Here is a 24,642-nt window from a genome sequence, read left to right as displayed (position 1 = left end):
AGCATGATGTTTACAATATTTATAAGTGTTGTAATCCAGAAAAGGTCTGAATACGTGCCAAATAATCATCTGGTGATCGATTAAAAGTTAGCTCGAATGAGGGGCGCATTGATCGAGGGTGTATTTTATAATCCTTTAAAACATGTGATTTCGTAAAAATATACTATCAAACTACTATAAATCATGTAAAAGGCAATTTCATTTATATGTTTCGAAACATTCGAAGGCCTTATTTGACACAGGAGCGCTGAATTAGAGCATTCAAAAAAGTGGGCAAACCATGATCATATTTTCGACTGGACAAACCAAGATCATTTACCCTATCCTAAAATTTTAAAATGTAGTCTAAATAGAGCAGTGACAGAATGGAATGTAACTTCAAGAATTATCCCAAGAAAATGCCAACCATGAGATTGTATATTATCATCGATGACATAGCATATTGATCTCCTCTGTAACCTAAGAGTATAACATGTTTGCTTTTCTTTAATCCGATATTTTATTGTATCTTAACAAACGTTTCGTTTGCGCCTCGCAAAATTCTTTAGCATAAGGCTGATGCCACATTAGGCGGATTCGCCGCCGCGGATTCCGCGAGTAAAACCGCAGCGGAGGATCTATAGTGTATTGTGAATGAGCCATGTCACACAGAGCGGGGCGGTCTTCAAATGGAGAAAATAACCGTCGCGATATCCGCGGCGGTTAATCCGCCTGATGTGACATCAGCCTAAGCTATTTGGAACTGAAAAATTCTACGGACGACAAATGATGTGCGCATATTTAATGCAATGAAAATAGCAGAATGAGAAGGAAAAATTTCGATCCAACTTCGGTTCATACTCGGCAGCAATTATCGAAATCCTGTTTTTTATTGAAAAAGACAACAAAAATAAAAACAATACACTCCCTAATTGTTCGGGAGCATCAAAAGGTGCGTAGAAGAAGCGATATTGGATCAAGCCGAGCAAACAGATTCTGTTATTCCGTAATTTTCTTCCATTATCCACTTTCCATCGCGCCATTGCGCCGCAGTGACACAGTCGCCCAGAAAAACCCTTTAATCCCTACGCCTTGTCCTACACTCGGTCGGTCGGGAGAACTCAAAAGAAAACCATCCAGTGGAACACAACGCACCTGGAAACCATTTTCACAAGTAAATATTTACCACAACCGCTCCGGGGGGAAAACAAGTTCGCACAGCTAAATTTAATGAAGCAGCCTCGAATCCTCGAAAGATTTATCCATTGATGTTTTTTCCCAGCGCTCTCTATCTCGTTATATCCTGCTGGCTGAGCGGATAACGAAGAGGTAATCCGCACTTCCTGTATTGGCGAGTGCTTTTTATTATGGCTGACGGTGTGAAAAAAAAGTTAAGACGCGAATCTAATTTTGAGCTGCTTGTAGATCTTTACTTACGTAATGCTTCATATTGTGTGGGAGTAGAAGAGAATAAAAATGACTTTGTTTTTCACTATTGTACCCTTTTGCGGCGGTGATTATGAGCATCCGCAGTTGAAGAGCGACATTTGGAAAACATGAATACTGTTATGCCATACACATTATATCATATTTATAGAGCATTCTTTTTATTCCTAGAATATTTTATTTGACGACAATTTTTACTGAATTTTCAATGAAAAGCTGAACACTACATCTCATGTGGGAATTGAAATTCGTACTGGAATTGGTACAAGTTTCTCTAATTTGAAAAATGCATTGAATAATTATTGAAAAATCGCTAGACCAACATTTAGATTAGGCAACAGTTCGTAATATGGTTCGAATTATTGATTGCTTGAACAATATACACAATTTAGTTTTCCACGATGAATTATGATTTGTTACCATATTTTCAATTTCAATCAACAGTAACTTATTCCTATGCTGATGGGATAAACTTGTTTTGAAGCTTCTCCGAATTACCAATGGTAGCAAGCAAAAGAATTCATTTCTGTTGGTGTACGGGGATCTCTGTCGCCCACATCGCTCAGCTGGAGATGACGAGAGAAATGTTTTTCGGAAACTTCTGCGAAATAACAATGGTGGCAAGCGAATTCTCACACACATTCAGTTTCTCCTTGCTTGAAATTTGTTTGCTTCTTCTGACTTTAATATTACGATGCACAAATCGAACACAAAATAAAGCTACGACATGTCGACTGTTGAATACTTTTGGAACCACAGGTCCCGATTGTCGAGTGCACCGAGTGCATTCGCACAGGTCAAAGCACTGAATCCATGTCAACAGATGGGCTTTTCACTTGGTGGGATATTCATCGTAAACACTAATAACTGTGAGAACCCATTTGTATTTGCTTGCTTGGAAACATGTGGGGTTGCTTCATATATTATATTCATTTATATAGAAATTCCATTTATGCATGTGGATATGCACGTGTGTACTCACCTGTAGCGCATGAAGGACTTCGGGAGCGAGCGACTCTTGAGCTTCATTTCGAATTTTCTTTTGATCGCCGCAGTTGAACGGGGTCTCGTCGAGAAGGGTCTGTTGTCGCCGCAGTTGCATATTTTATTCCCATTTTCGGTTCGTTGCGTGCATTCCATCAGCGTGGTGGAAATCGTCATTTGTGAATGGGCGAATATAAAGCCAGAAAGAGATGAAAATATATTATTATCAGAGGAACGTATCATCATTTTTTGGCACTGATTTGGTCGAATGTGTAATGTGATGAAAATAATGGTTGAGTCATACTGATAAGAACATGTTTGAAAAGCTAACACTCAGCTGTTGTTGGAATGGTATTTATATTTTTGTCACACATGATTCTCAACGATGCAACGGTATTAAGTTGTAGAAAAACAAATTCTCGTAAAGTATCGATCATACAATTTATGCTCTTATTTGCTTTCATTTCGTCCATCAGTTGTGTTACGCCCTTTGGCAATCAAGCTCTTCCATCAACAACACCCGAGATCAACAACGGACTATCATCGATTGATAGATAATACATCTCAAATTTAGAAAACAATAGAGAAGGTTTGGATAGAGGGAAATCTTGAAATTTACCTGAAATTGTTATATTATTGTTGTATTAATATTGGAATTACATAGTGAATTGGATCTCAAAAGTAATAACGAGTCCAATTAGCTTCGAAACTGACTCGAATTCAGTGAATCTTGCTTTTACAAACAGGTGAATTTCTTAACCTACACACTTCATTTAGTTAACCTTATACTTAATGTCCTTTAATTGAAGCTACTATAGATATCCAGAATTAGATTGAATTGGACAATGAAGTTGCCTTCTAAATGGCAACAAGTTTGCGAACAAAATGGCGCATATTTGTCTTAAATTGGATAATTTTAAGTATATTGAATAAAGCGTCAAATTTCGATCAGAAATATGACATTTCTTTTTCCCCAACCCTATATAAATGCAATTGCTAAACAAATTAGGCTAAAACTATATGTACAAACAATTACAGGATAAATTTAACGCCATAAAAAAATCTGTTAAATTTACGGAAATTGTTTCGATTAATTCGCAACAAATTAAATTTTCCGTTTAATTATCTGGTTGAAGATGTTATCCACAAACGCCAAATAAAGGGTGAACACGAAATTATTGCGACACCGAAAATGTCATGCCAATTTTCTTATAATGTTTAGAATCAAACCAAAATTTTATGGTAGTTTTATACATATATTTACTTCAAAAATCAAAAGAAAAGTTAATCGATGGAGCCTTGAGTGTAAAATTGAACGCATTTTCGCTTGATGTCCTCCATCAAAGTCTTTACAGTGTCATCCGGTACCAGTTTTTTCCATTTTCTTAACATGTCCTTCTCGTCTTTGACTGTTTTCTTGCTCTTCCGAAATTCCCGCTTCATTATTGCCCAGTACTGCTCCACCGGGCGCAGCTCCGGACAGTTTGGTGAGTTCATGTCCTTTGGAACAGAATTGGCCTCATACCACTCCAGGACACTTTTAGAATAGTGGCATGATGCCAAATCTGGCCAAAATAGCGGAGCTTCGTCGTGCTGCTGCAAGAACGGCAAAAGGCGCTTCTCAAGGCACTCAGGTTTGTAGATCTCGCCATTTACTGTGCCCTTTGTCACGAAAGGCTCACTCCTCAGTCCGCAAGAGCAGATGGCCTGCCGAACGAGATATTTGGAGGTGAACTTCGACATTTTCTTCTTCTTAAATTTGTCGTCTACATCGAACTTGCTCTTGCCGGTGAAAAACCCCAACCCCGGAATTTGCTTAAAATCGGTTTTTATATACGTTTCGTCGTCCATCACACAGCAGCCATATTTTGTCAGCATCTTCTCGTAGAGCTTCCGTGCCCGAGTTTTAGCTGTCGATTGTTGCCGCTCATCGCGGTTTGGGAAGTTCTGTACCTTGTATGTATGTAGTCCAGCTCTCTTCTTTGCATTCTGGACGTAGCCCTGCGACATGCCGATCTTTTTAGCTAAATCACGGCTTGAGACTTTGGGATTTGCTTTAATCATCCGCTTCACCTTTCCCTCCGCCTTTTTGTTCTCCGGTCCCGGTTTTCTTCCAGCTCCTTTGCCGTGGTCCAACGTCAACCGCTCCTGGAACCGCTTCAACACTCTGGAGACGGTTGAATGGTAAATGTTCAACATTTTTCCCAACTGCCGGTGCGACAGGTCAGGAAATTCAAGGTGTTTGGAAAGAATTTGTTCTCTCGACTCGCGTTGGTTCACCTCCATTTTCGTTGAATCGAAAAACACGACTTCGAGTTTGACAGCATGTAGACAATACACATCAATGAGAAAGTGTGCAAAATTTGGTTGATTTTTACCCAATGGTAAAAAAGTTATGCCCTGTTGAATGTGTCGCAATAATTTCGTGTTCGCCCTATAAAGACAGGAAAAGTTCACCGGGTGCGAATGGAGCAAGTTGTGGAGAATGTGGAGAGTTGGACCATAGCAGAATGGTCCAATGTGACGAGTGCGATTAGTGGTATCACTATGAATGCGTTAACGTCAGCGATGATATCCAATACCATGATTGGAGTTGTAGACGGTGTGGCACAGTTCCTCGATGTAGGTCAAGTCGATCGAAAAATGCGGTGACAGAATCAGAAGCAGCAGCAGCCAAATTCGGATACGGTCGCTGACGACAAATTGAGAGATTTAGTCAGTGCAGAGGGAGCAGGTGCCACATCAACACCAGTGTATGGGTACAATACCAGGTAATGGGTACAAGATTTGATCAGGTTCGTGCATCCACAGCTTTTCCAACGGAACAAAATCCAAATGTTATCAAGATCTCCAAAATCAATTACACAAACTGCAAGAAACCCATGTGGAGGAAATGTGGAATCACAAAGCGCAATTGACTGCTTTGACTCAGCAATATGAGAAAAACAAGGAACGCTCACAACAGCCGAATCCGTCATTATAACATCTCACTGTTGCCGTAAAAAAGAACTACTATACTGTCCAAAGTTCTGTCCTGCCCCAGAGTGAGAATAAAGAAAAGCAAACTAAGGCTTCGTCCAAAGGATCAAAGAATACTGCAAGGATTCGCGAGTTACAACGTAAGGCGTTAGAGCAGCGACAGGCTTTAGAGAAAAAGCAACTGAAAGAAAGGTTGGCTCTCGAAATGGAACAGGCTGAACAAAGTGAAGGTAACACCTGTAAAGAGGAGGACTTTGATAATATGTCAAAAATTGCAGATTGGCTGAAAAAGACAAATTACTTTGAAAATGCGCGTTTATTCTGTCGTTTACCCATACATCAAAATGTTGAAGAGCCGGTCAACAGTCGGCATTTAGCGTCACGGCAAACGGTCAAGGATTTACCAAGATTTGGAGGAGATCCGGAAGACTGGCAACGTTTTCTTGAGGCGTATGAACGAACCACACAGATGTGTGCCTTTCGCAATGACGAATTGTTGGATCGACTCGAGCGATGTCTGTACGATCGCGCGCTCAGTGCTGTAAAGAGCTTACTGTTGCATCCAGAGAATGTGCCTGTTATTATCCAACGTTTAAAGATGCTTTTCGGCAATCCAGAGGTGATCATCGAAACTATAGTTGAGCGCATCAGGGCCATGCCAGCACCAAAAGCGGATAGACTGGAAACGGTTGTAGACTTCGGTGTTGCCGTACAAAATCTTTGCGCGTGCCAAATGGAGGAGTGTCTGTTCAACGTGGCACTAGTACAAGAGCTTGTGGACCACTTCCCTGCAGCGATGAAAATGGATTGGGCATTCTATCATCAATCGAAGCGAATAGTTTCTCTTACGGATTTTAGTGATTGGTTTGGTCAACTATCAGATGCTCTGCGTAAAGTATCACGGCCAAGTACGATTGGTAGATGCACCAAGCATTCAGACAAGCACAATCGGAAGGAAGATGCATGTTTGAATATCCACACAGAGGCAGTTGAGAGCAAAGATGGACAAAAAGCATGCTACGCTTGCGACAAGAGCTGTTCAACACTAGATAAATGTGAGAACATCCTGAAAATGAACACACAATCACGTTGGACGATTATCAAGAAGAGAAAGTTGTGTAGAAAATGTTTACAAAAACATTTCAAGTCCTGCGAAGTGAATACTCCCCCTCAGCAGAACGGATGTCCCTTCTTGCACCATCGGCTCCTGCACGATGATCAACGACATAAGCAGCAAACGTCATCTTCTGATCAAGCAAATTCGCTGAATAGATTCTAACCATCCTGTAATACCCATCATTGCTGCATTGGTTCGGTTTTGTTGAAGTATGTGAAGGTCACGATTCAAGAAAAAGGGAGAGCCATAACAACCTACGCATTCCTGGATGACGGGTCAACATGCTCATCAATGGAACACAGTCTTTGGGAAGAACTTGGAATATCGGGTGAACAATTTCCGCTCTGTATCAATTGGACTAGTGGTCAAGCCAGGTACGAGTCCAACTCTGTGAAATGTGTAATAAAACTATCCGGAGACCGACATTGTAGCGAACGGAATTTCTCATGCACCGCTCATACTGTAGGAAGTCTTCAACTGCCGGCGCAGAGCGTTTCAATGAGTGATATTTCAGAGCATTATAGTTACCTTGAAGGATTACCAGTTCATTCATATACAAACGTTCAGCCGCGTATCATTTTCGCCATGGACAATATAAGATTGGGGCACCCGCTAGATTCAAGAGAAGGCCAGGGGAACCACCCGGCTGCTGCATTAACTGGACTGGGATGGATTATCTATGGTCCTTGCTCGGTCACTGATGAATCTGAGGAAAATGACATCAAGGACACCTACAGTTACCACATTTGTCAGTGTGAATCACTTCACACCACCTTGAAATATTATTTCTCGCTCGATAGCCTTGGGATATAGACTAACACCAGAGTACTGATGTCCAGCGATGACGAGCGAGCACTGGAGTTGCTTAAGTCAGGAACGATCCGGAAAGGTTTGCGATACGAGTGTTCTCTGTTGTGGAGATATGATGATGTTCAGCTACCCAACAGCAGACCAATGGCTCTGAAACGCTTCCGTTGTTTAGAGAAACGAATGGAACGTGAACAGCAAATGGCTCCTGCTCTTCGAGCGAAGATTAACGATTACGAGCAAAAGGGATGTGTTCAAAAATTGTCAAAGACAGACGAGCTGTTACCGAGAAGACGAATTTGGTTTTACGATTTTTCTCGTAAAAAATTCTAACAAGCCAACCAAGTTGAGAATCGTATGGGACGCCGCTGCCAAAGCGCATGGTGTATCGCTGAATACCATCCTTCTCAAAGGCCCAGATCAACTGAAATCTCTTCCTGTCGTTCTCCAACGATTCCGAGAGTTTCGTATTGCTGTCTCAGGCGACGTACGCGAAATGTTCCATCAGGTTCTGATAAACGAAGAGGATAAACATTGCTTGAGGTTCTTTTGGATAGGCGACTCTCGAGATTCGCATCCATCAGTATACATGATGAATGTCATGATCTTTGGGGCAACGTGTTCACCAAGTTGTGCCCAATATGTAAAAAATCACAACGCTGAACAATTTTCTCAAGAAATGCCTGAAACTGTAGATGCCATAATAAACGACCATTATGTGGACGATATGCTTTCTAGCGTCGAAAGTGAGGATGAAGCCGTGAAATTCGCTACGGATGTTCGTTATATACATGCTCGAGCGGGGTTTGAGATACGAGGATGGCTATCAAATTCTGAAACTGTACATACAGCAATGGAGAGTCCATCAATGTCAGAGAAAGGTCTGAATATAGTATCTCAGTTGGTCCCTGAAAAGATTCTCGGGATGTGATGGAATACGTAATCAGATATCTTCACCTTCAGATTGCCTTCTCGGTTGAGCAAGGAACTTTTTAGCGGTTAGCGAGCTCCGACGAAGCGCGAAATATTGCGAGTTCTGATGACAATCTTCGACCCTTTGGGTATCCTGGCACACGTACTTATGTACCTAAATGTCCTTTAGCAAGAGATATGGTGCAACGGAACGAACTGGGACGATCCGATAGGTGATGACCAATTCGCAAAGTGGCGTACGTGGATCGCTATTTTGCTTCAGGTAGAAGAGGTCATCATGCCTAGGTGCTACCGGAATCAAACCTCGTCGTCGAAGGAATCTTATACTGTTCAGCTGCATATATTTGTGGACGCGAGTGAGAATGGATTTGCGGCAGTTGCCTACCTTCGGCATGAGGAGCAGGAAATCATACTGCCTTCGTGACAGCAAACACACGCGTGGCACCATTGAGGTTCGTATCGATTCCCCGTCTCGAATTGCAAGCGGCTGTAATAGGAGCGAGATTGGCAAAATCGATCGTTGAGCAACACCGAATAACTATTCAAGAGCGTTTTTTTTTCTGGACAGATTCGAAAGATGTCATCTGTTGGCTGGATTCTGACCATCGGTATTACAGTCAGTTTGTTGCCTTTCGAGCGGAAGAAATACTTGAAAACACGGAGTTGTCTGAATGGGAATGGATTCCACCGAGACAAAATGTAGCCGACGAAGGAACAAAGTGGTCAAGAAAGCCGGATTTGTCTCCCTCCAGTCGATGGTTCTGTGGACCTTCTCTGGAAATCACGGAGTGAATGGCCAGCCCTACGACAAAGTTGTGGGATTACATCGGAAGAGTTAAAGCATGTAGTCAGTCTGCACTTTTCCAAAGAAACCATTGTTAATTTCGAAAATTTCTCCAGTTGGAATCGTTTTCTACTTGTGATCGCATATGTTCTACAATTTTCACGTAACATTCAAGCAAAATTACGAGGATGCTCTTCATCAGTAGGAGATCGATATCATCACCTCAACCATGAGATTGACGTAAATGAGTTGCTTCAAAAGTACAGGATTTCCAGATTACGTAGATTATGTCAAAGGATAAAGGGCGAGTGTCAGGTTTGCGAGAATGTGAGTGCGCATCCTGAACCCCCAATGATGGCTAGTTTACCGCCTTGCAGATTAGCTGCATTTTCCCACCCCTTTTCATATACATGAGTGGACTATTTTGGTCCTATGAACTGTTAACTACGGCTTTAGCCGTACTGTTCGGTTTAGCTCACCTCGTGGTTAATCACTCAGGGTCGGCTTGGACCTCGGGTAGAATGTTCCGACTTTGCTTTCGATACCGAAAAACGAACAGCGAAAAGAGGAGAAACGAAATGCGGACACGAGAAGTTGTCTGGACAAACGGACTGACTTTGATGATAGAGGAAAATAGAGAGTAGTTTGAGTTGAGTTTTCTTTAAAATTGTATTTTTCGGTTTATCGGGTTAGTATGGTACCGTAATCGTTGGGGCCCTTGCTGTCCTTCGTGGTCGTTGTCGCGCTGCTGATTACCGTTGATGCTGGAAGGAAGGAGGTGTTTTCCTGGATTCTCCGAAATCTCGATCGCCCGGAAAGCTTCGCGTGAGAACGTGGTGGTAGGTGGCCGGTGCTTTTCAGCAGGGCACCCGAGGATGGTGGGCCCGCTTGACGAAATCAGTAGGAGGTCTTCTCTCTCTTTCTCTCTCTCTCTCTCTTCTTCTTTTACTTCACTCTACCACTCACTTTTTACTTTCACGACACTTTTGTTTTCTTGATGTTCAACTTTCCACAGCTTGTCTTTGACTCTCTTTACAATTGACTTTCTCTAACTTTTCCGTTTGTTTTTCGTTTCCTGGCTCCGGACTGAGTGACCGAGTCTATTCCACATCTCCTTCCAAGTCACCTTTTCCTCTTCCATTCTAGCTCCTTTCCGCCTCCCATTTCCTCCCATTTCCTCCCAATACTACCGGAAGGGCATCTGTCAAACATGACAGATGTCATTTTCGACTGATGGTAAGCCACGTCGGAGCGATGTAGGGTTAGTACGTTTACAAACATTTAATCTGGGTATTTACATTTAATGAAAATTATACCAGTCAGAACAAAACAAAAATTAACTTACACACTAAACAGGTATTATTTGACACAGACAACATATTGTGACCGATGACTTAAACAATGATCGGTAACAGAACGTTGTTGTTGGTCACCGCGTTGAAAAACGATGGGGTGTACTTTTCACATGCATGACCGTCCGTGCTATTCATATTGAGATTGCACATACTCTCAACACTGACTCATGCATCATGTCCATAAGGAACTTTATGGCAAGACGTGGGGCACCCGAGGAACTAATTTCGTCGGCGCCAATCGCGAGTTTCAGGTAGCTTTTCAAAAGATTAACCACGACGAGCTATTGGAAAAAACAGTATCTAGTAATTTAAAATGATCCTTCAACCTGCCGAGAAAGGCTGGTGCAATCGGTCAAGAAAATCCTGAATAGAATGAATCTTCCTCGCCATCCAACAGATGAGGTTCTGAGAAATACATTCACTGAAATTGAGAACATCATCAATTCAAGGCCGTTAACATACATCCCGGTTGACGAGGAGAATGCCCCAGCGTGAACACCGATTCATTTTCTTATCGGTTCATCAAGTGGGTGTAAACCATTAGTCTGCTATGACGATACATCTGCTACATTACGAAACAATTGGAAGACTTCATAGGGGTATGCGAATCATTTCTGGCAGCGATGGGTTCGCGAATATCTGCCAACAATCTGTCGACGAACGAAGTGGCATCAGCCCATGAAGAAAAATATGAGAGCAAATGTAGAGCGGTATGATATGTTCGTCTGATACTTTCTAAAATGACTTTTTTTGAGCAATTAGTAGAAAAATGTCATATAGGTGGAGAGAGGCGAATTCATAAATCGATTATTTCACAAAATCAGCGGGGGTCTCAACAAACAATCGCCGATTATAATAAGTGAACCAAAGTATTGTGTCTAGAGTGACTGAACCGTTCAAATTTAACTCGTATCATAACAGGATAGCTGGTACGGGTCGCAAGAGAGGATTTAAATGTTTAGAAACTGTGAAGAAAGCAGAAGCTTCATTACAGAGAAATGCTGGACTCTCTAATCGTAAAATAGCGGTGAAACCGAATTGTAGAGAGAACAGTTCGGTGAATGAAAGCCAGTGCAGTCCTGAAAACAATAACAGTTCAGACAGTTTTCTGATCGAAACGCAACACAAAATAAAGATGTTAAACAGCGGGCAAGAAATTTAAAATCAGATCTCTTTAAGAAAAAAAAAATGTATTATAGACAACGAAAATTATGTATCGTGTAACTTCTTTTTGGCATGCGATTTGTAGTTGTGGTGTCAAAAGCAAATCATTTGTGACCATCGAATGTATAAATTCTGAAATTTGTATTGAAGAGTGCCTTCAAAAGCATCTATTACCATTCATGAGGAAACACAATGTGTCTACATTCTTTTGGCCAGATTTAGCTTCATATCATTATGGCCAAAGCGACTTTGAAATGGTATGAAGACAATAATGACGAATTTCATGCCAACTCGACTGGCCGTCGGCAGCACTATCTCAGATAGCAACGAAACGTTGTGGGTGTAAACACATGGGTCTTTTGAACAACTTTGCATACTTGAAATATTCAAAAAAGAATTAGACTACTTTTTTTAAAAGAGCCAACATTTTTTTCTCGATTTTTTACAAAAAATATGACTCAAAAACTGAAATACATACAAAATTCGGGCCAAAGGATGAAATGTAGAAAATCATTTAAGTTTTCATGAAAAAATATCAAAAAATTTTTGAAAAAAATTTCCCTGAAAAAAAAATTAAAAAACTTAAATTCATTAAACTCAGAAACATGTTTTTCTTTAAATTATGAAAAAATAGATATGAATAGCCCTTAAAAATGCCAACAAGTCAACCATACATCGAAAGTTGGGCTCTTTTACAGGGCAAAAAGTTTTCCGAGCATCAAGTTTTTCATGTTTTTCTTTGAAAAATTATTATTAATGTTTAATTCGTAACATTTGTATGTATTAATTATCACGATTGACATGCTCTGCTAACTTTCTTCTATTCAGAAACATGTCAAGAACATGTCAAATGCGAGAATTTACACACTAAAATGTAACGAGTAAAACATTATTTTTTTCAAGGGTCTCCATACCAAAATGCCCTATATTCTAGAAACTATAAAATATAGAAAGTTGGCGTCTTCGACGAAAGTTCATATTTTAATAAGATTTAAAACTTGGTCGAATACACTATATTGCTATCTTGATTTTAAACTGAATTAAGATTAGTTGCAATTTTTTCAAAGAAAACATGAAAAAGTTGTTGTTAGAAAAAACTTCTCCCTGTAAAAGTACCTATTTTCGAAGTATGGATGACTTGTTGGATATCGTAAGGGCTATTCATATAATATTTTTGAGAATTTTAAAAAAATGCGTTTTGGAAAATTTTAATTTTTAAAATTATTTTTTTTTAGCAAATTTTTTTTTTGAAAGAATTTTGGTATTTTTTATTAAAATTTAAACTATCTCCATTTTTTTTATTTTGACCAGAATTTTGTATGTATCATAGCTTTCGAATTATATTTTTCCTGTGAAAAATAAAGAAAAAAAAATTGAGGGGTTGTATCCGAGATCCGACCGCTCAGGACGTAGGACTACGGCATCTTTTTTTTTTTTATTTGTTAGTTTATTATTCCGGATATTATTTGCGTATACCTCGAAATTTAATAAATAACTCTTTAGTAAAAAGTTCCTGAGATCCTGAAAAGGTTTAATGGCTTGCGTGGTTTTGTAGAATCATTTCAAGAAGCAACGATTTTTTCTTATCTTTGCGAGAACACACCGTTTATGAAAAATCGTCTCTCGGTCAAAGCCGTCAACAAAGCTAGGAGCTTGTTGCATCAGCACAGAGCCGATGCGCACGAGAGCAAATACGAATGGCAACTAAATCTATTGAAGGTTTGCTATTCACATGTACAGGAAAGTTCTAAGTTCTAAGTTCCGCGCAACGAAAACAAGCAACACACACAAAGCCAAACACTGATGGCTAGAAGCGACCTATATTCATCTGCACTCTTCTCTTTTTTCGTCTGTTTTGCCTGCTCGGATGGTTGCGTTAATTGCAATGACAGATGTACTTGAAATGAAATATTCGCTAGTGTTCACAGCTCGAGAGGAAACATAAAACACAAAACAAGCAGAATAAGCGACCTTTGTTGTTTCGGGTACAGAAACATTCTGAGAATTTTCCTCATAGGAGATGTAATACTTATACGCTAGTGACATCTTACTTACTATGCAAGGGTGGAGTTTACTTCGCGAATATTCTCTTTTTGCTATCCCCCTCCGTTGTTTCTATTCTAGTGACTGCATAAGTTGCCCGATATGGACAGCACTGTTCGGGAAAGCACACAAAAGGACAGGAATTTTTGATGAAGTACACTGCAGTCGCTTTGTATGCGGGGGATACGTGGCGCGTAAAAACCGCGTAAATTTCAAAATCCATGTAAAAATCTAACAAACAGTAAATTACTAGTTTAAAATGCGGTCCATACTCTAATAATTGATTAAATGGATTTATTTGCATGCTACAATCATTATATCTGTTTCTCCTTTTACACTGGAGTCGCTTTTTACGCAGTTTATTTTTACTCGGATTTTGGAATTTATCTCAGCTACTAATCAGTGATACAATACAAACTCATTTCGTGGACAGTCACATCAATTAGCACATTAAATCTGTTCATACTGGAGGCACTGCAGTATAGGCCAAGGAAAACATCGAATAGATCCCTGCGTAGGAGTCATCCAAGACATTTTCAAGCAAGTGAAACTATCGAAGTTCATTTAGAAATACGTGGATTGGCAGGCTATCTGTACCAGAACTTCTGCTGCCCTTCCAGAAGCAACACGATTGTTACGTCGTGTCTGGCGGATTTGGCATCTTACCATAACGGAACAAAGGCCACAGAGTGATATGCTGCCTGCAACGTGTAGGAGGTGTCCTACGACAAGAACCCTCCCAAAACGTCAGCGCTCTGCCCAATCAAGAAATATTGGGAAAGAGAGGGCGCGAAATATTGAGAGGTAAATTAAATTATTTGTTGGTAAACAACTCGTTGATAAGAAATGAACGAGGAATATGCAACAGAACTTTTCCTTGGTCGCAGACTTATTTGTTCGTTCGTATAAAACAATCATTCTTAGGGACGCGTCTCAGCAGCAGGGTTACTACAGAGTAATCTGTATTGATACAGATTTTTCAGACTTGTTGAAACCAAGAATGTGTAGATACAGATTGCAGATTTTTTTTGGTTTCCATACAGATTTACAGGTTTATCAAAATAACGATTCAATATTAGTTATGGTTTGTTCTCAATAATATTTTTCCCAACTCACCAATTTTAATCATATAGCATTGGAATCAGTCTGAATGAGAGTCATTTTGGCATTCATATGTAGCATGCACTGCTTTCTCATATTCAATCTAAGGCGAAAAGATGCAAAAGTTTGCGTCATCGACTAACTTTACAATGAATAAATAACACTGTTTATCTTCTTCCTACTAAAGCATCGTGAATACGAATTTTTACGTGGATATCATCAACATCGTCAAATTCATAATAACTATGCCAATCAATGATACTAAAGCTAAGATTATGCTTTAAGATTGAATTTATAAATTTAACCCTTTGCGGCCGTATTAAATTTTGACATGTGTGTCGTACTTTGTGACAGGTCAGATTAGGATTACACAGGATTATATATTATATATGATACAATGTTGGACTCGATTATATACAGTTTAAAAAAATTACATTTCAAATATTACATATTTCAAGAAAAAAGTCAACCTTTCAACGTTAAGGTGAAATTTAAGTTACTATTATAAGTACAGTGGGGTGAAAATCGTGATTTTTGAAGATTTAGCTTGAATTTTCACTAGAAATTGTTTATATATATATTGTAGCGAAATATGGAAAGATAGAAGTTGGGTGTCAAAGAATAATTCCGTAGAGCGGATAGAAAACTTTAATTCAATTGATCAAAAAAAAAAGTTTGAAACATTTTTTTAGGATAAAATAAATAATAACACATTAAAAATTGCTATCTTTTGAGTTTTTCACTTCCAAAATATTATTAAAAACAATCAATTTCTGATCTTTCAAATTGAATCGACGAAATTGTCTTTCGTAGTGTACTTTTTAATGTAGAGCCAGTTTTAGGCCACAGAGTTCTAAACAAAACAAAAAGGTTCTATAACTCTGTCAATCTTGAAATTCGAACATATGCGTAGAAGGATTTTTTCATCAAATATGATCGTTTATCATCTCCTGATAGATTCTGTATACATTTATTTTTTTTCATGTGAGAAAGTTGTTTTCTGGCTTCGAGGGGATGAATTAAAATTAAATTCTTCTTATGTATTAAAAAAATCAAAATCAAATGCATCAAAAAAGAAAAAAAAATTTTTTTTGACTCATTATATACAGGATTATATAGAGAAATCCGAAATATATAGAAATCCGAGACTGTATATAATCTAGTCTGACCTGTATTAGTGTACTTCTTTGCTGCGGTGGCTGAAAGCAGACATAAGACCGCAAAGGGTTAACACAGAATCGCTACAGATTTTCTGAGAAAAAACACAGATAAAAAAATTTTTTGAGACCAAAAACACAAACTTTACTATGGCAATCCTGCTCAGCAGCCGAAACTTGGATTCTGATGACGTTATGGCCAAAACTTATGTCGACTATCGAACATGTTTTCAAAACTGGATCTAGCGTTGGTATTATTGCGTTAAAGTTTGAAGAGGATTAAATATTCTTTTGGGGAATACAATTGTATTTGGTATTCTCTGAATAGTTTTTTGCGTTTTTTTTGTCAATGTAGTACAGTGAAACCTCGATTATCCGCAGAATCGAGGGGCAAGATCACTACAGGTAGTGTAAAAAAACTGAAATCAGGTACAAACCTGAAAAAAATAGTTTTCAGCATTGAAAATGTCAAACCTATATTCTTATAATTGAACACAATTTTGTAATACCGAGGTAAGTAAAATTTACGGAAATAGGCATCTTACACTTACATGAATAGTGTATATGGTCATCGCAGATGAAACAAGAAAAAAAATTAATAAACTTCCTCACCTCGATTTCCTGTCACGTGCCTCGTTCCCAGAGCCAGTCTTATCCGCCATCGTTGTCATCAATCCTGCTGTGTTTGCCCCCGAAGTTCCGATGCCTTGAATAGACATCTGACGCTGGCTGCCGCTGCTGCTGCTTCGATTACTTGGGCTACGGTTTACTTTATAATTGCTACTATTGCTTTTCACACTACTATTACTGCTACCACCCCCACTTCCGCGATCTCCACCGATGCCTTGCCCGGCTTTTGTTGTTCTCGGACCAGTAGAACTCTGGTGAACTCTCGAGGACAACGAGTCCTGTTTGGCAATAGCCACCGAAGTCGATGATACGCCTGTCTGACTGGGTGCCTTCGAGACACGATCCCGCGTAATTGGCATTTCGTGTTCGCCCAGGAAGGCAACCGAATTGGCTTTCACGATTGCCGGATTGGCCGCTCCATGAAAATACCGTGGTCCCGTGTACCCACCCAACACGAATGGGAGATCTCTATCATTAATTTCGATATTTTTTTGCTTCTTCAACGGATGATGTCCGACGCCACCATAGCTGTTGGCCTTGACGGGAACCAACGTAGCGTTTTTGCCGTTTGTGTTTGTGCTACCACTAACACCTATCTTACCCCCGATTACGATCACTTCGCTACCTGTGCCTGTGTTTGCAATGTCACAACCGATATTTCTTCTGTTCAAACAATTTTCACTACCCGACTTTGTCAACCGCTCGACCGTTAGCGATGACGTAACGCCACAGTGTGGCCAAAAATCACAGGAACTAGCGGTACAACTGAAATGGATACAAAGAGTGGGAGAAAACATGTTCAAAAAGTGGCCAATTCGCTACAGGTTATAGTTTCGTTCTAGTAGTGTTTTCGTGTCAGTATATTATCGAAAAAGATGCTAGAAACACTTGCACTTCAGAATCACTCAATTGGTTTAGCAGATCCGTAAGTACTAGTTTAACAGATTCGCCTTAGTTATCGTATAAATTGTGTGTGTTTTTCGTATTTAAAAAAGCTACGATTCGTTTTGGTTTTGTTATTAAAATAGTTTTCTTATCGTATCTGTTTGTTTAAATTCCTTGTTACAAGTCTAGTTAGTCTTACTCAGAAGCTTTTTGGGTCCTATCCCGCATGTCGTGGAGAACCGGGTTAGTGTGTTAGCTGTGTTCGTATTTTTTACTCTGTTGAGGTGCAAGTACGGAACATCGCTACTCGACAGTTTTGGTTTTTCTAGGAGGAGGAACAAATCGGATCAATACCTTCCAGATGTTGGCGTTCCGGCGGGAGGTACAACAAGGTTACGTGACTCTCTTTGCAATTGCTTGTTTTTGGTAGCGTATAGGAATTTCTTCACTAATTCCGCCTCCTTGAAGGCAGCGGCCGAGATGGCAGCCGATGATGTTGGGGGATCATCCACGAAGTCCGGCGTTGCTCGATCGTCGAATTCGGAATCGGGTGTCAGATTTCTCAGCAAATATGGATCCGAAGGCCTCTGATAGTGCATCAAGGTGGTTTTACTGGCTCCGGGTATGGGCGACCGTTCGCGTGCAACGATTCCTCGTCTTTGGTTGTAGTTGACTATCGGTGATCTGTTCATCATACTGCGATTCACATCGTACTGCAGATCATGCTCGAACAGTCGACTTCCGTAAGTTTGTGGACTTCTGTTTCTGGATGCCGACGAATGACTGTATTCGTTGCTTGACGAGGTCCCTGTCGATCCGAGTACCCGATCGTGACTGTAAGATCTCACTTCCGGGTTGACGTACGGCCGCTTCTCGCCCTCGAGGATGTAATTTTCGTCGAACGATTTACTCTTGTCAAAATCGTACTCATACGTTCCGTAGTTGTTGTTCTCGAACGACTTGCTTTTGTCCACATCGATCGTGTGCGATGCCGTTTCGCGTCGTAATCGGTCCAAGGTGTTGTTCGGCGAAATCCGGTATGCCGTTTTGTGTGAATCCTGCGCTAGTAACTGACTGCCAGTGAGTTTTCGCGTGGCGGCAGCATACACTGGGCGCTCCTTCGGGACGTTCCCGAGACGGACAACTACCTTGTGGGGTTGGCCAACCGGAACCGGTTGTCGGTTTGGCGAACGTTCGGACAGCTGGAGAGATCTAAGGAAAGAAAGGAAACTGTGGTGAGTACGGTTCGGTAGATGATTTGATGTATTGTACGTTTGCCCAAGCTGATGTGCAGGATTCTACTGCTAAACTACGTTCATTGCAGGTTTTGTATGTGTCGTTGTTTGAGTAACTCTGTTTCGAATTATGCTAAAATAGTTTGTAATTTTGATTGATTTTTATCAAATTTTTCGGGACTACATTATGTCAATTGAGTTGAATGATTTTTTTATATGGGAGTATAGCCAGAAAATCTGCTTTCTACAGATATTCACGAAAAAGCCGATAATGCTTGAACGCATGAAAGGAAAAGAGCACGGAGGAGTATTTTGAACAACAATCGATTCGTGTGAAGAAAACTTTGATTGGAAAATGCATGTATCTAGTCTTGATCATGACATTGCTCGATCTCATGTTAAAAATTACTTGAATAAGATTGGTTCGTTTACGCTTCACATCAGAGCAGAGTATTTTTAATTGGCTGTATTAATTTTTGGCCGCAAAACAAGAAGAGTTCTTTTGGTCGGGATTCAAATGCTACCAGAAAGAAAAAAAAAGCGAAAAGTTGAAGACATCATTCTATGTGGCTATCTCAATAAAGCTATACTTTTCACTGCATGTGACGTTTTCTGGTTATACTCCCAATGTTTTCGTAGAGTTGTAGTTATTGTTTCGCTTTTATATAACAAAATTATGGATAATTTAGAAATTCTATGTTGTAGATACAGTTTTCGTGATGCGCTCTTTCAATTAATTTGAAAATGTTATTCTATGTTTTTTTAATATCATTCTACGTATTCATGCGTTATTGTTTGAGGCTCCTCGCTCTAAAGAGTTGGCTTTTGGCATTTATATATTTATTTTGATAGATTGAAAGATTTTCTGTCAAATGTCTTTTAGTTGTGTTAGTTTAACAAAATAAAGGTATTGCCACATAATTCAGAATTTCAAATTAGCGTCTTCGGGGAAAATTATTGTATCTCATTTTCAGCTTCTTTTAAGCTACATATTATAAACAAATGTAACAAATACAATTATATGTAGATCAACTTTGTTTTTTTATGTCAAACATAAAGTCTTAATTTTGGATAGAAGTCACCTTCTATCAAAAATCGTCAAATCAGTAATCAGTGCCATTTTCTGAACCGTGCATTTGAGACATTGATAAACGTTAAAATTTATTAGTTCATTAGCAAATCTGAATTAGGAATTCCCACGGTGAGTTAACAAAATCGTTGAATTTAGCTAGAGCAACTTTGATAAAAAGACCTCAAAGTGTTCGAGGATCGCCTTACAATGGTAAACATGCCAGGTTCAGTAGAAAAACCGAATTAAAATACAACAGCAAACGAGGGCAAAATGATGTAGTGATTCTCACATTGATCAGTCTCACAACGTTTACAGCCTGGCCACCGGGTATCGGAAGGTTCGCCGATTGCGGATAACAAACGATCTCTAGAGATGGAGCTTAGGAGCGAATATACTGAATGAACGTCCCCTTACATGGAGACTAGAAGCTAAATAAGCCAGAGCTTTGAGTATTCGCCTCAACAAAGCTTCCTTGGCAGTTAGTAGTAAAGCGAATTGACGCCATAAACGTCTTAGCCTAAAAACTACAATGCATCTGTTCCCACAGCGTCTGTTCCCTCAGAAGAGCGACATGAGACGGCTGCTATGATGCTATGACATATAACGGGTGTTCAATAAAAAATAAGATTGTGTGGATGATGAATGAAATCCTTCCTTTACATCCAACGTATTTCGTCTGCAATGCGCAGTCTATCCTTTTATACACATCGTGAATATACGACGCAGTCCTGCCGCTCATATTTCGCCCGCTTCGGGGTCTGTCCCAACCCTGCATCATTTAACCCAATCAAGCAGCACAAGTTCTCGACCTCTTTCGTAATTTGGCAGCGGTGAAGGTAAGACGTGAGCTCTGCAACTAAAGTCCAAAACATCTCCAAAACGGCTGGTCTCTTGGTGGCACACGGGTCACACAATTTCAATACCTTTCTGTAAAAAAAGGAAAGAGCGTAATTTTTTTTCTCACCGAAATAATTACTCTCTGAGCTCCCTAGAAACAGTTTACTCGTTTCTTTTCACTCGGGTGCTGTCAGTCCGATCAAAGATGGCGTAGAAACATCAAGTACTTCGCGAGCGCGTTGTACGGTTCTTCGAAGTACGTGAAAGTCAAGTATAAAAAGTTTACATTACCACTTTCGGGACGAAAAATGTGCCGGTGAGCACTGTTAATCGGATCCTGACATCCCGGGACGTCGAACGGAAGATCGATAGTGGCCGTCCGGCGAAGATCATGACGAAACATATGGAAAAACCTCTGAAAAAGCTATTCGGCAACATGGACGGTACGAGTTTGCGTGACGCCGGCCGAAAATTTCGCTGTTCTTATTCTTACTTCCACAGAACCCTCAAGCAGGAGGACATCGTCTGTCGGAAGAAGACTAGGTCCCCAGAGAACACGGATAACGCAGATAACGACCGTGAAATCCCAGTGCCGGTGGATGACGAAGAATTATCGCGTGAGGTCGTTCACGCTGGTCGACGAGAGATATTTTCCGCTGTCAAAGTCCCACATTCCCGGCAATGACCGGTACTATACCAGCGCCAAGGCGTTCAGACCCCGCGGGGTAAAGTACAAATACAAGCCTAGTTTTGAGAAGAAAGTTATGCTGTATATTGCAATCCGACAAAGGGATTCCAAAGCCCTGGTTTAACAAGCCGAGCGGACTTTGCCATCAACCAGAAAATGTACCAGGAAGAGTTCTTGGAGAAGATTCTGGTTCCGTTTTTAGATGAGCTTCATTCTGGTGGGAAGTACGTCCTCTGGTCGGACACGGCTGTGGTATCCTAGATTTAGTGTGTAGTTGGAATGACAGTTCGGGTGATTGATTACTACATTTAGAGAGAGATGGATGTCGATTTTTGAGGAATTGAGTATTGTGTGTGGTTGTTTGACGAGTTATCACATTGGCGATCCTGCCATACAAGATTCGCTGTATAGGAGAATGAATTTAATCAAATTCTCAGACTGGTTAGTAATAGAAAGAGGGAAATATTTTTTTCTGGCTTAGAGAAACAGATGAAACCAATGAGATGTATATCGAGGTGGAGTAGTAGGCGATATATATTGGTATTGGTAGGCAACATATTGTATCGCCATTATTTGGGTTCTGTGTGAATTTTATATGGATGAAACAGAGCAACGTTCAAGGTACTCACGGTTTCATGTTGATTTGAGTCAGGTTTTTCATGAAATCTTGCAACTGTTCGTTTTTTTTTCTTGATGGATGACAGTTGTATTGTGTCTATTATTTATCTGGTGCGAAGGTCCAGAGAGTAGTCGTATTCTCAGTTCTCGAAGGCAGTGGCATTGCTTGCTTATAGACTATTTTCCCACATCATACACCGTCACTAAGCACTTTGAAGGTACTAATGTAACCGACGAGAAAGGTTTGCTAGGAACGTGAAACAGGAAAGCAGTTGAGTCGGGTTAAGCCCAAGGCCAACATATAAATAAAAAATTTCACACTGAATTTAAATCCCGGTCAAAACAGTTGAGTCGGGTCCAGCTCAAGGCCAACTTGTACTAAAATTTTTGAGTCGAGTATAGCTCAAGGCCAAAACAGTTGAGTCGGGTTAAGCCCAAGACCAACTTGTACAGAAAAGTTGTACATCGAGTTTCGGTTACAGTTGAGTCGGGTCAAGCCCAAGGCCAACTTGTACTAAAAGTTTTGAGTCGAGTATAGCTCCAGGTCAAAATAGTTGAGTCGGGTAATGCCCAAGACCAGCATATACATTAAATTCATTTATGTAGTGGAATATTCAAAACATACAAATAGAAGTGAATGGATAAAAGAAATAGACAAACATTAAAAATAAATTGATTAATATAATTAAATATTTGAAAAAAAAATATAGGAGGTTGTGTCCAAGATACGACCGCATTGTTGACGTAGAACTACGCTGTTATTTTATATAAGTCGCTTGTTTATACCTTCGGATATTATTCTATAATGCTGTGAAATTTTGGAAACAACTGCTTAGTAGAATAATCTTTGAAATGGTTTTTCATTGTAGAATCAGTTGACGATAAATGATTGATGATTCATACTTGCCCTCGCAAAACAATACACTAGCTGATCGTATGTCGCAATTTATTTCATGTCAATGCATTGAAAATTTACCTCGAACGCTATTCCGGTGGCCTTTTTCGTAATTGACATAGACTCGGCTACAGTCGATTATATACATGTTACACCAGCACCATTATTCCACATCTCATAACTACATCAATATATCTTTGGCACCAAATGGAAACAACAACAATGACAACACTTGCAAGTATCAAATATCATGTAATCGCACCTCTAGGCATCGCTCGTACAACGTAAACCAAGCGTCAAACAAGCGTTCGCCATAGCATGCATACAGAACCATACATTGGTGGCTTGAAGCTACTAGGAATACAAATACTTCTCATCATTTTGCGCTATTCTCAAAAGAAACGCTTTTGCTAATATTACTGGCCTCAAAAAAAGTTGCATTACTTTCTCATGCTTGAGAGAAGCGCAGCTGTCACCCTTAGTGGAGGAATTTTTGCTACTGGTAAGCGAAACCTAATCACATACAAAACTCCAGAACAACATTTACTTTCTTGGTGACTAAACAAGCGAAATATTTTTTTTTGTTAATATCAACCTCGAAAACAGTAGCAATGCTTCATTATGATCAATATTAGCGCAAATACAATCCTAGTTGAAGGCAGTTTTGCGACTGGCACGCGAACCTAAATAACTTATAACATTCCAGTAAGACATTCAAGATGCTTGGTATTCCCCAAATATTTTTTTGGAGCATAACCTTTACGCCTGCTTCGCCATAACGTCAGTTTAATGCATTGATGCATTCTCAAAGGCACTAAAGAAGCCGTTTACATTTTCGACCGACGCGCCGAAATCGCCTATTTTGCTGTTGTTCAATACGATGTCACAAACGTTACCTGTTTTCTGATTTGGCACTCTTGATGAAAGACGTAGTTCTACGCCAAAAAATAGCCACGCTGCCCGCTGATGAAATGGAACAAACATAAATGACGTTGACGTCAAAACAAATTTAAAATTACTTGCACTGATACCTGTTTACAACTTTCATTGTTAAATTTCGGTAAAGATGAGCGGATTTTGGTGGGTGAGTGATATTTCATCTTCGGAGGTGTCAAATGAGGAATCGGAAAGCGTTGAGAACGGAGAAAGGCCAGGAACAACTTTAGTGGAATTCGATACTTCGCATAGTGTTGCGTAAGAAACAAAAGTGGTAGAGGTTACGCAGTAAAAAGCGGCATCGAAATGGCCATCGGGCTCGTGGCTGTTCAAGCCATTTGAAGACAATTGGCCCCTAAACATACGCAAATCGGAGTAAGAGCAGCGTAAGGAAGAATTCATTCAAGCGCTGATCGAACGTTCTGTATAGAAGATTGCGAAGAAACTTTATTGTGAGCGATGTAGTTAAGAATGATCTTGAAAGGTTTAAGACGAATGGTAGACACCTCGATTATATACAGATGAATTCTAGAAATCAAGCAATTCGGTAGACGAGGACAATGTAAAAAAACTAGGATTTTTCTATTGAAAGGAAAATATGTGCGCGATGTTAGTTTTTTCTCCTTTTTTTATATTTATTCTCATTTTTATTCAAACAGCCCGGAAGGGAGTCCCTTTGCCAACATTCACTGACTTTTTATTAAACGGTTTTGTTTAGCTTGCCCTGTAACATGTTTTATGTTTGTAACATGTTTGTCTGTAGCGCTGTACCACATTAATAGAAATTTGACCCATTTCCTCTTGACCGATTTATCTGAAATTTGGAGCACAGTTGTATCTCTGCAGTTATTATAAATCTGCGTATTTGATTATCTTAAAAATTCAAAATGGCGACCGCTACAAAATGGCGGATTACATATTTTCCCAAAATCCCATCAATTTGAGTATCAAATGAAAGGGCTTGACTAGTAGAACACCGTTATTTATGAAAAATGCA

The 24,642-nt window shown here is 39.8% G+C and overlaps 1 protein-coding gene across 3 annotated transcripts in view; it reads right to left on the bottom strand.

Moving 5' to 3' along the window:
- Positions 1 to 24,642, bottom strand: part of LOC129767205 (uncharacterized) — an 823,328-nt gene that overhangs the window by 201,998 nt on the left and 596,688 nt on the right. For all 3 annotated transcript variants that reach the window (XM_055767859.1, XM_055767857.1, XM_055767856.1), the window contains exons 8-10: positions 17,719 to 18,576; positions 16,462 to 17,244; positions 2,408 to 2,506 (exon numbers count right to left, since the gene is read on the bottom strand). In XM_055767859.1, the coding sequence (XP_055623834.1) occupies positions 2,408 to 2,506; positions 16,462 to 17,244; positions 17,719 to 18,576 (1,740 nt within the window). The remainder of the gene's footprint in view (positions 1 to 2,407; positions 2,507 to 16,461; positions 17,245 to 17,718; positions 18,577 to 24,642) is intronic.

This window comes from Toxorhynchites rutilus, chromosome 2 (assembly GCF_029784135.1).
Source record: "Toxorhynchites rutilus septentrionalis strain SRP chromosome 2, ASM2978413v1, whole genome shotgun sequence".
Lineage (NCBI taxonomy): Eukaryota > Metazoa > Arthropoda > Insecta > Diptera > Culicidae > Toxorhynchites > Toxorhynchites rutilus.
Note: the sequence above shows the minus strand (reverse complement) of the source record. Positions and strands in the feature narration are given on the sequence as shown.